Source organism: Cervus elaphus, chromosome 21, assembly GCF_910594005.1.
Source record: "Cervus elaphus chromosome 21, mCerEla1.1, whole genome shotgun sequence".
NCBI classification, from domain to species: domain Eukaryota; kingdom Metazoa; phylum Chordata; class Mammalia; order Artiodactyla; family Cervidae; genus Cervus; species Cervus elaphus.
Window position 1 is genome coordinate 66,549,603 of NC_057835.1, and position 16,030 is coordinate 66,565,632.

Below are 16,030 nucleotides of genomic sequence, written 5' to 3' on the forward strand. Positions count from 1 at the left end.
TATCTGAATGATCAACTGAATGCTATTCACAAGGGACAATATTCCATATTAAAACATGGAATTTTGAAACACATGGCCCATGCTGGTAATCCAACTGAAGTTCACTTATTAATCAACTCACTATAAGCAAGATCATCTCCATTTCCTCATCTCAGAGTTGCTGTGATAAATAAATGGGAACATTTATGCCTTATAAAAGGCAAAAGAAAATGCTGACTGTTAAAATAAGTGGGTCATCCTAAGGTAGCCAAAAGAAATGATTTTCTTTTCACTCTTTTTCATTCTTAAAATATACTGTACAACTTGAAAATATTTTATTTACTTGGAACTACTCAGGAAAACAGTGCATCCCTAAAACAGAATATGGCTGCACAAAGGAATTGAATAGCTCTCATAAATCACATTGTAGAAAGGCTATTACAAAATATCCTCACAGGGAAAAAAGGGATACTTTAAAAATGAATCTAACAGGGCACAAAAGCAAAAATAGATGAATAGGACTATATCAAACCTAAACACCTCCAGAAAGCAAAGAAAACATTCAGCAAAACAGAAAGACAATCACATGGGAGAAACAGAAACTATGTATCTGCTAAGGGTTTAAAATCCAGACTATGTAAAGAACTACAACAACTCAACAACAACAAAAAATCAAATTTTAAAAATGGGATATTGACTTGAATAGCAATTTTCAAAAGAACACATACCAAAAGAACACATACAAAACGCCAACATAGAGGAAAAAATGCTCACCATCATTACTCAGACAAATACAAATCAAAACCAGAATGACAGGGCTTCCCCGGTAATTCAGTGGTAAAGAATCCGCCTGCCAATGCAGGAGACACGGGTTTGATTCCTGGTCTAGAAAGATGTCAGAGACCAAGGAGCAACTACACCCACGTGCTACAACTACTGAAGCCCATGTGCCCTGAACCCTGCGCTCTGCAACAAGAAAAGCTACTGCAATGAGAAGGCCGTGCACTACTAGAGAGTAGCCTCCACTCGCCCCAACTAGAGAAAAGCCTGCGGAGCAACAAAGACCCAGGAAAGGCAAAAATAAAACAAATAAATAAAGTTATTAAAAAAAAAAAACCCACAATGGCATATTTCCCTGGTGGCCCAATGGTTAAAAATCTGCCTGCCAATGCAGGAGACAGGAGTTTCATCCCTGGTCCGAGAAGACTCCACGTGCTGCAGTGAAACTAAGCCCAGGCACCACAACTACAGAGCGCGTGTGCTGCAAAGAGAAAAGCCACCCCAGTGAGGAGCCCACGCTGCAGCCAGAGCAGCCTCCGCTGCTCCCGCCTCAACTAGAGAAAGCAGCATTCAGCAACCAAGACCCACCACAGCCAGAAATCAATTAAAAACCATAATGACATATCATCTCACGTCTGATAGCAGGGCCCCATCAAAAAAAAAACAAAAACACAAGAACAAAAACAAACCAAAACAAAACCCACCACCACAGAAAGTAACGTGTGGTAAGTATATAAAGAATGTATAACCCTTGTGCGCTGTTGCTGCAAAGGTAAAATGGTACAACCACTATAGAGAACAGTATGCAGATTATTCAAACAATGAAAAACAGAGTCACCATATAATCCAGCAATCTCAGTTCTCAGTACACACTAAAAAGAAACCGAAAGCAGGATCTTGAAAACATACTTCTACAACCATGTTTTTGCAGCATTATTCACAACAGTCAAGAGGTTACTACAACCTGATGTCCACTGAAAGGTAAGGATAAAGAAAATGTGGGATATACATATGATGAAGTATTAGTCTTTAAAAAGGAAATTGTTATATCCTACAACATATAATGAACCTCAAGGACATCGTGCTAAGTTAAATAAGCTAGTCACAAAAAGACAAATATTATCTAACTTCACTTACGAAAGGTACCTAAAGTAGTTAAATTCTTAGACACAGAAGTAGAACAGTGGTGGCCAGGGAGAGAGAGAAAAGGGAAGCAGTAGTTTCGTGGGTACAAAGCTTAAGTTTTAGAAGATGGAAAGTTCTAGAAATCTGTTGAACAATAATGTATATATAGTTAACATGACTGCTCACTTAAAAATGGTTAAGATGGTAAATTTTATGCTATATCCACTTTTACCACAAAATAAAAATAAATTTAAAACAGGACTTCAAGAATTCTAAGTTAGAAGGCTGGCAAATTCTCTCCCCAAAAAGCAGTGAAAAACTGGGCAAAGTTATTAAAAATAAATAAATTTTAAAAAAAAACAGAAATCTCAGGGGCAATGAGGGAAGGCTACCCTGAAGTCATGATACCAGTTGGTGCAAGAAACAGAACAGCAGACCAGCCAGAAAATTAACAGAGTAATCCAGAGAACAAGAAAGCCAAGGATGGCTTTGCTATGACCCCATTATTCCTGGTAACCTGGAAAGCTGTATGTATGGGCCAGGTTGTGCTTACTTGGGCAACACTGGAGAGACCCTTAATAATCTACTCATTCACAGCTAACCAAGAAGCCTTGAAAACAAAGTTAAGTAAAAATATGGATCAGATCTGTAAACTCCTTTCAAAGCATATCTAGTACATGTGTATGTCCCATACCAAAGAGTAGAAGCCTTATTGGTTCAAAAGTTTTAACACCTCTAGCCAATCACTGGCAGATGACTCAGTTACAGTGACCCAAGGGTAATCCCTAGAAAACCAAGCATAAAAACAGAAAGAATGGAGAGAGAAAAAAGAAAACTGAGCACAGTCATCAGAGATCACATACTGCAGGGGAAAACAGACACCACAAACTTAGCCCAGGCAAGTCACTAAACAAACAAGCCAACAACAACAACAAATATCCCCAGAGGCAAGAAATTAGAACACAGAGTTGCTACAGTATACTATGCAAAATGTTCAGTTTTCAACTAAACATTGTGAAACATGAAAAGTTTACAAAAGTAGTTAATAGAAACTATCTCTGAAGATGCTCAAATGCAGTACTTAAAACATTATAAATATGTTCATTATAAATATGTTAAATAATTAAAGAATTACATGACAATGATTCATTGAATAGAAAATATCAAGAATGAGATATAAATTACAAAAAAGAAGCGAATGGAAATTCTGGAGTTGAAAAGAACAATAAACGAAATTGGGACTTCCTTGGTGCTTCAGTGGTTAAGAATCCACCCTGCAATGCAAGGAACTCAGGTTCGATCCCTGGTCGGGAAACTAAGCCCATGCACAACTACTGAGCCCCCACACCACAATGATAGAACCTTTGTGCCGCAACAAAAGATTCCACGTGCCTCACCAACAAAACCAAATGAATAAATTTCTTAGAAGTACAATAAATGAACTTAAAAATTCACTGAGAGAGTTCAACATCAGATTTGAGCTGGCAGAAAAAGAATCAGCAAATTCACACCCAGACATATCAAAACAAAAATTTTGAACGTCTGGAACAAAAAGAAAACCTTAAAGGTAGAAACAGAAAATCAACATGTTACATACAAGAAAATTCTTCGTAAGTTCAGTTCAGTTGCTCAGTCATGTCCCACTCTTTGCGACCCCATGAACCGCAGCACGCCACGCCTCCCTATCACCAATTCCTGGAGTTCACCCAAACTCATGTCCACTGAGTCGGTGATGACATCCAACCATCTCATCCTCTGCCGTCCCCTTCTCCTCCTGCCCTCAATCTTTCCCAACATCAGGGTCTTTTCCAATGAGTCAGTTCTTTGCATCAGGTGGCCAAAATACTGAAGTTTCACCTTCAACATCAGTCCTTCCAATGAACACCCAGGACTGATCTCCTTTAGGATGGACTGGTTGGATCTCCTTGCAGTCCAAGAGACTCTCAAGAGTCTTCTCCAACATCACTGTTTAAAAGCATCAATTCTTCAGTGCTCAGCTTTCTTTATAGTCCAACTCTCACATCCATACATGACCGCTGGAAAAACCACAGCCTTGACTAGATGGACCTTTGTTGACAAAGTAATGTCTCTGTTTTTCAATATACTGTCTAGGCTGGTCATAACTTTCCTTCCAAGAAGTAAGCGTCTTTTCATTTCATGGCTGCAATCACCATCTGCAGTGATTTTGGAGCCCAAAAAAATAAAGTCTGACACTGTTTCCCCATCTATTTGCCATGGAGTGATGGGACCAGATGCCATGATCTTTGTCTACTGAATGTTGAACTTTAAGCCAACTTTTTCACTCTCCTCTTTCACTTTCAAGACGCTCTTTAGTTCTTCTTCACTTTCTGCCATAAGGGTGGTGTCATCTGCATATCTGAGGTTATTGATATTTCTCCCAGCAATCTTGATTCCAGCTTGTGCTTCCTCCAGCCCAGCGTTTCTCATGATGTACTCTGCATATAAGTTAAATAAGCAGGGTGACAATATACAGCCTTGACGTACTCCTATCTGGAACCAGTCTGTTGTTCCATGTCCAGTTCTAACTGTTGCTTCCTGACCTGCATACAGGTTTCTCAAGAGGCAGGTCAGATGGTCTGGTATTCCCATCTCTTTCAGGATTTTCCACAGTTTATTGTGATCCACACAGTCAAAGGCTTTGGCATAGTCAATACAGCAGAAATAGATGTTTTTCTGGAACTTTCTTGCTTTTTCGATGATCCAGCGGATGTTGGCAATTTGATCTCTGGTTCCTCTGCCTTTTCTAAAACCAGCTTGAACATCTGCATGTTCTCGGTTCACACACTGCAAAAGCCTGGCTTGGAGAATTTTGAGCACTACTTTACTAGCATGTGAGATGAATGCAATTGTGAAATAGTTTGAACATTCTTTGGCATTGCCTTTCTTTGGGATTGGAATGAAAGCTGACTTTTTCCAGTTTGTGGCCACTGCTGAGTTTTCCAAATTTGCTGACATATTGAGTGCAGCACTTTCACAGCATCATCTTTTAAATTTGCTGACATATTGAGTGCAGCACTTTCACAGCATCATCTTTTAGGATTTGAAAGAGCTCAAGTGGAATTCCATCACCTCCACTAGCTTTGTTCGTAGTGATGCTTCTTAAGGCTCATTTGACTTCACATGCCAGGATGTCTGGCTCTAGGTGAGTGATCACACCATCGTGATTATCTGGATCGTGAAGATCTTTTTTGTACAGTTCTTCTGTGTATTCTTGCCACTTCTTCTAAACATCTTCTGCTTCTGTTAGGTCCACACCATTTCTGTCCTTTACTGAGCCCATCTTTGCATGAAATGTTCCCTTGGTATCTCTAATTTTCTTGAAGAGATCTCCAGTCTTTCCCATTCTGTTGTTTTCCTCTATTTCTTTGCATTGATGGCTGAGGAAAGCTTTCTTATCTCTCCTTGCTATTCTCTGAAACTGCATTCAAATGGATATATCTTTCCTTTTCTCCTTTGCTTTTCACTTCTCTTCTTTTCACAGCTATTTGTAAGTCCTCCTCAGACAGCCATTTTTCTTTTTTGAATTTCTTTTGTTGGGGATGGTCTTGGTCCCTGTCTCCTGTACAATGTCACAAACTTCCATCCATAGTTCTTCAGGCACTCTGTCTATCAGATCTAGTCCCTTAAATCTATTTCTCACTTCCATTGTACAATCATAAGGGATCTAGGTTAAAAGCTAACTTCTCATTACAAACAATAAAGGCAAAAAGGCAGATACATGACATATTTAAATAACAAATGAAAACTAACTCTCAATCCAAAATCCTTTATCTAGCAAAAACTAACCTTCAAAAATGAAGGAATACCCAAATCAAGTTTCAGGTAATTCTCTGTAACAGAATACTAGAAGTTCTTCAGGTCAAAAGGAAGTAATGTAACTCCAAGCCATGCAAAGAGTACTAATAAAAGTATTTATATAGATGATTATTAAAAGACAGCATAAATGTATTATTATTTTTCCTCTGATTCAAAAGGCAGTAACAGGGACTTCCCTAGCAGACCAGTGGTTAAGACTCCATCTACCAATGCAGGGGATGTGGATTCCATCCTTGGTTAGGGAACTAAGATCCCACATGCTGGGGGTCAGGGAGGAGGGCGCAATTAAGACCTAGTGCCACAATGGAGAAACCCACACACCGCAACTAGAGAAGCCCATGCACAGCAACGAATAGCCCAAGTGCCACAAGACTCGATGCAAGTCATTTCCTTTAAACAAACCAAAAAAAGGCAATTACTAGGCTTCCCTGGTGGTACAGTAGTTAAGAATCTGCCTGTCAATGCAGGCGACATGGGTTTGATCCCTGATCTGGGATGATCCCACATGACCGAGGGCAACTAAGCCTGTGTGCTGCAACTACTGAGATAGCACGCTACAACTACCGAAGCCGGAACTAGACCTCTAGAGCCTGTGCTGCTACAAGAGGAGCCACTGCAGTGAGAAGACCGTGCACCACAACGAAGAACAGCCTCCACTCCTGGTAACTAGAGAGAGCCCAAGTGCAGCAACAAGGACCCAGAGTAGCCAAAAAAATGTTTTAAAAACAGCAATTACAAAAAATAATTTAATACTGATATTAGGTTTATAACATAGAGATGCAATATATGTAGAAATACCACCACAAAGGAGGGAGAAGAAATGAAGCTATAGTGGAGAAATTTCTTTATTTTGATGGAATAAAATTAGCATTAATCTCAAATTAGCATGCTGGGAGGGATTGGGGGCAGGAGGAGAAGGGGACAACAGAGGATGAGATGGCTGGATGGCATCACCGACTCAAAGGACATGAGTTTGCATAAACTCTGGGAGTTGGCGATGGACAGGAGGCCTGGCGCGCTGCGATTCATGGGGTCGCAAAGAGTTGGACACGACTGAGCGACTGAACTGAACTGAACTGAGCATTAATCTTAAAGAAGGTAGCAAAGGATTATGAGAGAAACAAAAAAGACATGAAACACAAAGAAAATAGCAAAATGGTAGAAACAAATCCAATCATGAACAGAGAGAGAATGGATTAAATTATTTCAATCAAAAGGCAAAGGCTGTCAGACTGGGTTTTTAAAAACTAGTAAGATTCAACTAAATACTCTCAAGAAGAAACATACTTTAGATTTGAAAACACAAATAGACTGTAAATGACAAAAAATTTTGTTTTTCATTTTAATGTATCATTTTTCTATATACATAAGGACAACAGATTGGTGGTTACCAGAGGCAAAAGGTGATAAGTGAACAAAATGGGTAAAAGTAGTCAAAAGACACAAGTTTCCAGTTGCAAAATTTTAAAAGCCCTCGGATATAATGTATAGCATAGTGAGTTAATAACACTGTATAGCATATTCAAAAGGTGCAAGGAGTAAATTTCAATAGTTCTCATCACAAGAAAAAAAAAATTTAAACTATGGATGGTGACAGATGTTACCTGGGCTTACTTTGGTGACCATTTTGCAACACATACAAATCATTACATTGTACACCTGGCACTACATGTCTATTATACCATAATAAAAAAATAATAATAAACGAGATCCCAGGAAGCCATGTGATCCAGTTTCTTGCTTGAATACATCAAATCACCATATTTTCTGGCTATCTAGGGAAAATATTTTAAGCATATAGAGAATTTTAATTTCTACTATCTTAATTTCCAGCAGCATTTTCCCCTGTTTTTCATATGACTGTTCTCCATATGTTTTCATATCCCCTGTTCTCCAATGCAAGTAAGTTTTAGGAACAATTAGAATCAGTTCATCCCTCAAGACTTCCCTGGGATTAAGACTTTGCATTTCCACTGCAGGGAAAGTGAGTCCTGACCCTTGATCCGGAAACTTACTCTCCATGCTTTGGGACTGGGCCAAAAAAACAAATAAGTTTATCTCAGTCATAGGTTGAAAATACTATTAAGCAGATGAAATTTTAAAGAGTTTTTGAAGCCAAATAACATTCCAGTAAAACATTCAAAAGTATGTTACCAGGCTTCAAGAAATACAACACAAGGCGTAAGTGGTAAGATAGTTTAAAATGCAATGTACAAAGGGGGAAAAACAAAAGATGCTTCATGCAACCAGTAACCATAAGACAGGTAGATTAATTACACTACTGTTTTGTTTTTTAGTTTCTAAGACATGTCTGACTCTTCTGCGATCCCATGGACTGTGGTGCCAGGCTCCTCTATCTATGGGATTTCCCAGGCAAGAATACTGGAGTGGGTTGCATTTCCTTCACCAGGGGCTCTTCCTGACCCAGGAATCAAACCAGCATCTTCTGCACTGGCAGGTGGATTCTTTACCACTGAGCCACCAGGGAAGCCCAAATACACTATTATCAGAAAAAAATTGATATTAAGAAAAAAAACTTACTAAAGATAACATGGGACATTTAATGATGATACAAGGGTCAATTCAAGAAGAAAGTATATACAAAACAGAATATTTACAAAACAGAAACAGACTCACAGATTTTGGAAAAAAACTATAGTTACTGAAGGGGAAACATGGGCGTAGGGATAAATTAGGAGTTTGGGATTAAAATAAACACAATATTATATATAAAACAGATAACCAACAAGAACCTACTATATAGCACAGGGAACTCTACCCAATATTCTGTAATAACTTACATGGGTAAAAAGTGTAAAAAAGAATGAATATATGTATAACTGAATCACTTTGCTATATACCTGACACTAATACAACATTGTAAATAAACTATACACCAATAAATATTTATAACAGAAAATATAAAACATATATGAGCAAAGAAATAAAGCCCAAAATATATAAAAAGTGAAAAAAGAAATAATCCAACACTAATCCCCTTCATGGATCACAGTCTTGCTGTGGTAAAGCGGCTTGCATAACTCAATGAAGCTATGAGCCATGCCATGCAGGGCCATCCAAGACGGACGGGTCATAGTGGAGAGTTCTGACAAAACATGGTCTACTGGCTGAAGGAATGGTAAACCACTCCAGTATTCTGATCATGAGAACTCCGTGAGTGAAAGTCATTCAGTCATGTCTGACTATTGGTGACCCAATGGACTGTAGCCCACCAGGCTCCTCTCTCCATGGGAAATTCCAGGCAAATATACTAGAGTGGGTTGCCATGCCCTTTTCCAGGGGATCTTCCCAACGCAAGGATTGAACCTGGGTCTCCTGCATACAGGCATATTCTTTACCATATGACCTACCAGGAAAGCCCCATAAACACATAAACAGTATGAAAAGGCAAAAAGATATGACACCAGAAGATGAGCCCCGCAGGTTGGAAGGTGTCCATTATACTACCGGGGAAGGCAGAGAATAATTACTAGTAGCTCCAGAAAGAATGAAGCAGCTCGGCCAAAACAAAAACACCACTTTGTTGTGGAAGTGTCTGGTGGTGAAACTAATGTCCGAAGTTGTAAAGAATTATACTGCACAGTCGGGGCGACAGGCTCTCCGTCCTAGGACTATGGCCCAGTTTGTCCGTAACCTCATGGAGGAGGTCCCGGCGCTGGTCAACACTGCTGTGACTTACTCAAAGCCTCGATTGGCCACGTTTTGGTACTACGCCAAGGTTGAGCTGGTTCCTTCAACCCCTGCTGAGATCCCTACAGCAATTCAGAGCTTGAAAAAAATTATCAACAGTGCTAAAACCGGTAGCTTCAAACAGCTCACTGTTAAGGAAGCTCTACTGAATGGTTTGGTGGCCACTGAGGTGTGGATGTGGTTTTATGTTGGCGAGATCATAGGCAAGCATGGCATCATTGGCTATGATGTTTGAAGACCAATTTTTAATATGTGATTATATTTGCTTTATTATTCAAGTGTTCTTGGACCATGTGTGAGCAGACTGCTATTTGAATAAAATAAGACAATGTGTCAGAAAAAAAAAAAAATAATAATACTGCATAGGAACCTGGAATGTTAGTTGCATGGATCAAGGTAAACTGGACACGGTCAAACAGAAGATGACAAGAGTAAACATCAACATCTTAAGAATCAATGAACTAAAATGGATAGGAATGGGCGAATTTAATTCAGATGACCATTATATCTACTACTGTGGGAAAGAATCCCTTAGAAGAAATCACGTAGTCTTCATAGTCTTGAACAAAAGAGTCTGAAATGCAGTACACGGGTGCAATGTCGAAAACAACAGAGGAACGGCAGAGGAACCAGAGATCAAATTGCCAGTGTTCACTAGATCACAGAGAAAGCAAGGGAATTCCAGAAAAACATCTACTTCTGCTGCACTGACCATGAAAGGCTCTGACTGTGTGGATGACAACAAACTGGAAAGTTCTGTACGAGACGGAAATGCCAGACCACACTACTTCTCTCCTGAGAAACCTGCATGCGAGTCAAGAAGCAACAGTTAGAACCTCACACGAAACAACTGACGGACTCAAAATCGGGACGTGAGTACGTCAAGCTCACTGTGTCGTCACCCTGCTTATTTAACTTACATGCAGAGTACATCATGAGAAACGTCGGGCTGGATGAATCACAAGCTGGAATCAATATTGCTGGGAGAAATAACAACCTCACAAATGCAGATGATACCACCATAATGGCAGAAAGCGAAGAGGAACTAAAGGAGCCTCTTGATGAAGGTGAAAAAAGAGTGAAAAAACTGACTTAAAACTCAACATTCAAGAAACTAAGGTCATGGCATCTGGTCCCATCACTCCATGGCAACTAGAAGGGGAAAAAGTAGAAGCGGTGACAGATTTTGGGGGGCTCCAAAGTCACTGCAGATGGTGACTGCAGCCATGAAATTAAAAGACGCTTGCTCCTTGGAAGAAAAGCTATGACCAACCTAGACAGCATATTAAAAAGCAGAGACATTACTTTGCCAACAAAGGTCCATCTAATTAAAGCTATGATTTTTCCAGCAGACATGTATAGATGTGAGAGCTGGACTGTAAAGAAAGCTGAGCACAGAAGAATTGATGCTTCTGAACTGTGGTGTTGGAGAAGACTCTTGAGAGTCCCTTGGACTGCAAGGAGATCCAACCAGTCCATCCTAAAGGAGATCAGTGCTGGGCATTCATTGGAAGAACTGATGTGTTGAAGCTGAAACTCCAATACTTTGGCCACTGGATACAAAGAACTGACTCATTGGAAAAGACCCTGATGCTGAGAAAGGTTGAAGGTGGGAGGAGAAGGGGACAGCAAAGGATGAGATGGCTGGACGGCATCACCGACTCGATGGACTGAATTTGAGTAAGCTCCGGGAGTTGGTGATGGACAGGGAGGCCTGGCATGCTACAGACCATGCGGTTGCAGAGAGTCAGACACGACTGAGTAGCTGAACTAAACTGAAAAATAAGATATCAAAATACTATACCTGTGTGTACTTAACAATGTAACTTCAAGACATATAAAGTGAATGTTCACAAAAGGGAAGTAGACAAATTCACAATCATAGTTGGAGGTGTTAACCATTAAGGTATCTCTCTTTGTAATTAATAGAACAAGCAGACAAGGGAAATCTTAATGGATTTATAAGATTTGAAGAACTCAAGTAACCAATTTGAAGCAACTGACATTTATAGAAGAAAAAGGTGACAACTATAGGATACATATCTCTCATCAATTACACATGAAATATTTCCAAAAATAAAAATTCATGACCACATACTGAGTCAAATTATAATGGATCAAAATCACAGAGAATATACTAAACACTTGGAATTAAATTAGAAATCAATAACAGAAAGATAATCAGCTATTCCCTAAATGTCTGAAAATTAAGCAACATACTTCTAAGTAATCCATGAATAACCACATGCAGAAACATACAAACTTGGATACTTGTATCATATGCAAAAATTAACTCAAAGTGATCAAAGACCTAACGTGAGAGCTAAAACTATAAAACTCTTAGAAGAAAACATAGGGTGAAAGCTTCATGACACTGGATTTGGCAATGATTTCTTAGATATAAAACCAAAAGCCCAGGCATCAAAAGAAAAAATTGTAAGTTGGACTTTGTCAAAATTTAAAACTTTAGCAGACGAATGGATAAGGAAGCTGTGGTACATATACACCATGGAATATTACTCAGCCATTAAAAAGAATTCATTTGAATCAGTTCTAATGAGATGGATGAAACTGGAGCCCATTATACAGAGTGAAGTAAGCCAGAAAGATAAAGACCAATACAGTATACTAACACATATATATACGGAATTTAGAAAGATGGTAATGATAACCCTATATGCAAAACAGAAAAAGAGAGACAGATGTACAGAACAGACTTTTGGACTCTGTGGGGAAGGCGAGGGTGGGATGTTTCGAGAGAACAGCGTCGAAACATGTATATTATCTAGGGTGAAAGAGATCACCAGCCCAGGTTGGATGCATGAGACAAGTGCTAGGGCCTGGTGCACTGGGAAGACCCAGAGGGATCGGGTAGAGAGGGAGGTGGGAAGGGGGATCAAGATGGGGAATACATGTAAATCCATGGCTGATTCATGTTAATGTATGGCAAAAACCACTAAATACTGTAAAGTAATTCGCCTCCAACTAATTTAAAAAAATGGGAAAAAAAAGAAAAAAAAATTTTAAACTTTAGCTCTTCAAAGGACACTATCAATAGAGTCAAAAGTCAACCCACAGTGGGCAATAATACTTGCAAATTGTATCTGATATGGGACTGATACCCAAAATATATAAATAATTCCTACAACTCAGTAACAAGTACAAAAAAATTTTAAATGAACAAAGGACTTGAACAGACATTTGGCAAAAAAAAGATATACAAACAGTCCATAGTACATGGAAAGGCTAAAAATAACAAACTCATTGTATAACAGCAAAAAGGTGAAGTAACTGTAATTCCCACACATTACTGGTGAGAATGTAAAGTTGGGAAGATCCCCTACTGGTGAGAATGTAAAGTTGGGAAGATCCCCTGGAGAAGCAAATGACAACCCACTCCAGTATTCTTGTCTGGAGAATCCCATGGACAAAGGAGCCTGGCAGGCTACAGTCCATGGTGTTGCAAGAGTGGGATGCAACTTAGTATAAGTAAACCACCACCACCACCACCACACTAGAAAACTATTTGGCAGTATCCATTAAAGTTAAACATATGCCTGTCTTCTAAGGGAAATAAACACCTATGTCCAATACAAGTATGTTCATAAGAGCTTTCTTCATAAAAGCCAAAAGTAGAAAAAAATCCAAATGTATATCAAAAGGAAATACATAAAACAGGTAAAATGAATCTTTATACAATGGAATACAACAAGGCAATACAAAGAATAAACTATCCTTCATGCAACAACCTGAGTCAATTTTAGCCTCAATGTTAACAAAAGAATTCAAACACAAGTGATTCCCATTTATTTAAGTTTCAAGAAGAGGTTCAAGAAACGTGTGTGTTGACAGAAATCAGAACAGCAATCACCTGTCTTAGGGGCGGAGCTACTAATTACAAAGAAGCAAGGAGAGTTTTTTTTGAGTGCCGGAAATATTTTATTTTTCCATCTGGACAGTGGTTACAAAGGTGTCACCAATATGCAAAAAGTAAGCTTATGCTTAGGATTTCTGCTCATTAAAAAACAATGAAAATATTCAGATAATCAATCTTGGAGAGGACAAAGAGGAAACCAAGAATATTATTTCTCAGTGTTAACTCTAGATTATTCAACAATAGAGAAAGCAGTGGGATATAACCAAAAATTATAAATAACATCACCATCGGTGTGAATTCCCTTATCTCCTAAAAAGCAGTTGGTCTCTGACTCCTCAAGTTTCCAGAGATAACTTGTGTATTCTCAAGGCTAATAGAATTACCTGACATGTTAATAATAAATGTACTAAGTGACCTAATAAATATATAAACTTTGAAGTTAAAGTTAATTCACATCAGACCGTTCTCACGTTAAAAAGAAAATTTAAAAAGTGATTAAGAAAAAACTTTTCAATTATGCTGGCATTTTCGATCTTTGTCTACTCAATATTCTGAGGATTCCGTGGGTACTGTCATCTTTCCTAAGAAGAGAACTTTCCTCAAGATCTGACCTTGTTGTCTTCAGGACCCTTCATTCCCCAAAAGGGAAAAAGGGAATATAATATTTTCCAGCATCATTTAGAATCCTAGCAGTGTAAATTAGCATATTCGGTAATGTATAAGAACTGAGTAAAATGGGGGACGAATTCTGAAAAGAACAATGAAATTGTTTTTCTGTTACGGCAACTTGGGGGATTACGATTCTAACAATCCATCACTAGCAGCAAACCGTAAAAGAAAAAAATTCTGAAAAGGAGAGTCTCTAGTTTCAAGATAGCTCTAAATACATCAGCAGAAAAACGAAGGTTTTAAAGCATAAAATCAAAGTGCAGGAAAGACCAGATTACTTCTAAATAGGCTGAAAATGTTTCCAATCCGTGACAGCTGCACCGCTTACCTGCTCCAGCACATCCAATTTTAACTCCAGCTTGCTGAGAACCACATCTCCACCCCATAGCGAAAGCTGTAGATCTGACGGCTTTAAGTTCTTGATGTAGCGATTCACATAGCTCATTAAAATGGGAGTCACATACGACTCCAGCATCCTTTAAAGTACACAGGAGTCACAAAGTCAGAAGCTGAAAGGCTGTAAAGACAGAAATATGAGAGGGAATTAAGTCTGTGGTGCATTTCCTGAGGAAAAAAAAGCATTTCTCAGGACGGGTTGTAGAGGCCGAAAAGCAAGAGCCCCACCCCCCACTCCCCCTCCACCACCACAGCGGCCGCTCGCCTTCTCCCAGAAGCAGAGAAAACTCAAGTGGGCTCTACAGCAGCGCCTTCCTCATTAGAACAACTCCCCTCAACCCGCCCGGCGAGCAGCGGGAGGAGGAGGCGGTGGTGACCTGAAGAAAGCTCGTCTCGGCAGTGAGAACTGAAGAGAACCGGGCTCGCCTTCGGCCGCGGCAGTCCTTTAGCCAGCCCAGCCACCCTGGGAGGCCCTTGGCCCCCGGAACCCGGCCGGCTTCCCGCCTCTACCCGTCTTGCGCCCTCGGCTGACACTCACGCCGGAGAGTACCGTGGCGTCTCCTCCACCTCCCGGTACCTGGCACCCGCCTCCGGAGGCGGCGCAGCGCCCGTACCGCGCCACTTCCGGGTGCGCCGCGCTCGGTGCGCGGAAAGAACTGTTCCTCCCCCGCCCGCACTCGACTCCGAGGCAGGACCGGGGTTCTCAGACCCTAGACCCCATGCAGTGCGTCTTCTGGCAGGGGACCCCTCGCGCTCGCTCGGCCAGCCCACGCCTCCACTCCGACCCCGCTGTCGCTGGGACCAAGCTCTAGGAAGTGCGCGGGGGAGGTGGGCGGACCCGTAAAGTAGCGACACCGGAGACCCGGAAGTGGCGCTGCGGGAAGACAGCCGCTTAGGTGGAGATGGATTCCGAATGAGGAAGCGCAGAGGGCCAGAGGTCCGATGAGGAGGAAATCCGGTCGTGGTCTTGAAAGCCCCCAAATCCAAGTGGTTTTCGTTTCTCTCTGGAAACTGAAGGGCTGACGAGAACTTGGGTTCGGTAGGCAGAGCAGTAGCAATAAGACTGCTTGCTGGTGGGAAGGGGGTGAATTTAGATCGAAAGCTTTTTTTTGCCGGAGGTAAGGAGAAATGGAAGGACTTAAGGTGTGGTGTAGGGGAGAGCGTTTTGACCAAAGGTGTAGACCAGCTTTCGCGTACTTTTTAATACTTTAGCGAAGAAGTGGTTATGCTTACATTTATGCGGGGGAAGAATAAAGAGAAAATCGTGGCGGTGTATTGGACTGCACCTGATACTTGCAACTGCATAAAAAGGGGTATGAAGAGCAGAAGGAAGAAATGAGACTATGGAAGAAAATGAGACTTAGAGAAAGCGAAAAGAAATAGCTGAGAGAGAATGAATTCAAAGAGTCGGTGCTGGTTATATTGGGCTGAAATGAATGTATAAAATACTACCTTTCCTTCTAGTGCCTTGAAAGCTGAAAAAGGCAACAAACTCAAACACGTAACACCTGGTAAACAGCCAAATACTGGGCTTAAAGGGATAGCATAGGACATGCTGCCTAATTTTTGACCAGTGTTTACTACTTTTGGTAACTTCTGAAGACACCTACCACTGCATATTGAAAGCAGACTTAAACCTTATAAAGTAATTAAAAT

The 16,030-nt window shown here is 40.3% G+C and overlaps 2 protein-coding genes across 14 annotated transcripts in view; one reads left to right on the forward strand and one right to left on the reverse strand.

Annotated features, from left to right (window-relative positions):
- Positions 1 to 15,208, reverse strand: part of VPS13B (vacuolar protein sorting 13 homolog B) — a 775,932-nt gene extending 760,724 nt beyond the window's left edge. For 4 of the 13 annotated variants that reach the window (XM_043880239.1, XM_043880237.1, XM_043880236.1 and 1 more), the window contains exons 1-2: positions 14,913 to 15,205; positions 14,307 to 14,487 (exon numbers count right to left, since the gene is read on the reverse strand). In XM_043880239.1, the coding sequence (XP_043736174.1) occupies positions 14,307 to 14,453 (147 nt within the window). In that variant the 5' untranslated portion in view covers positions 14,454 to 14,487; positions 14,913 to 15,205. The other 9 variants (XR_006336417.1, XM_043880238.1, XM_043880243.1 and 6 more) reach the window with 6 other exon arrangements.
- On the forward strand, positions 9,356 to 9,782 carry LOC122679494 (ATP synthase subunit g, mitochondrial-like). Its single transcript, XM_043880246.1, has one exon. The coding sequence runs from the start codon at positions 9,356 to 9,358 to the stop codon at positions 9,665 to 9,667; it is 312 nt and encodes a 103-aa protein (XP_043736181.1). The 3' UTR covers positions 9,668 to 9,782.
- Positions 15,209 to 16,030: the final 822 nt, after the last annotated feature.

Excerpts from the sequence above, each read along its gene's own strand:
- LOC122679494 (XM_043880246.1), top strand. The coding sequence starts at position 9,356 with ATGGCCCAGTTTGTCCGTAACCTCATGGAGGAGGTCCCGGCGCTGGTC.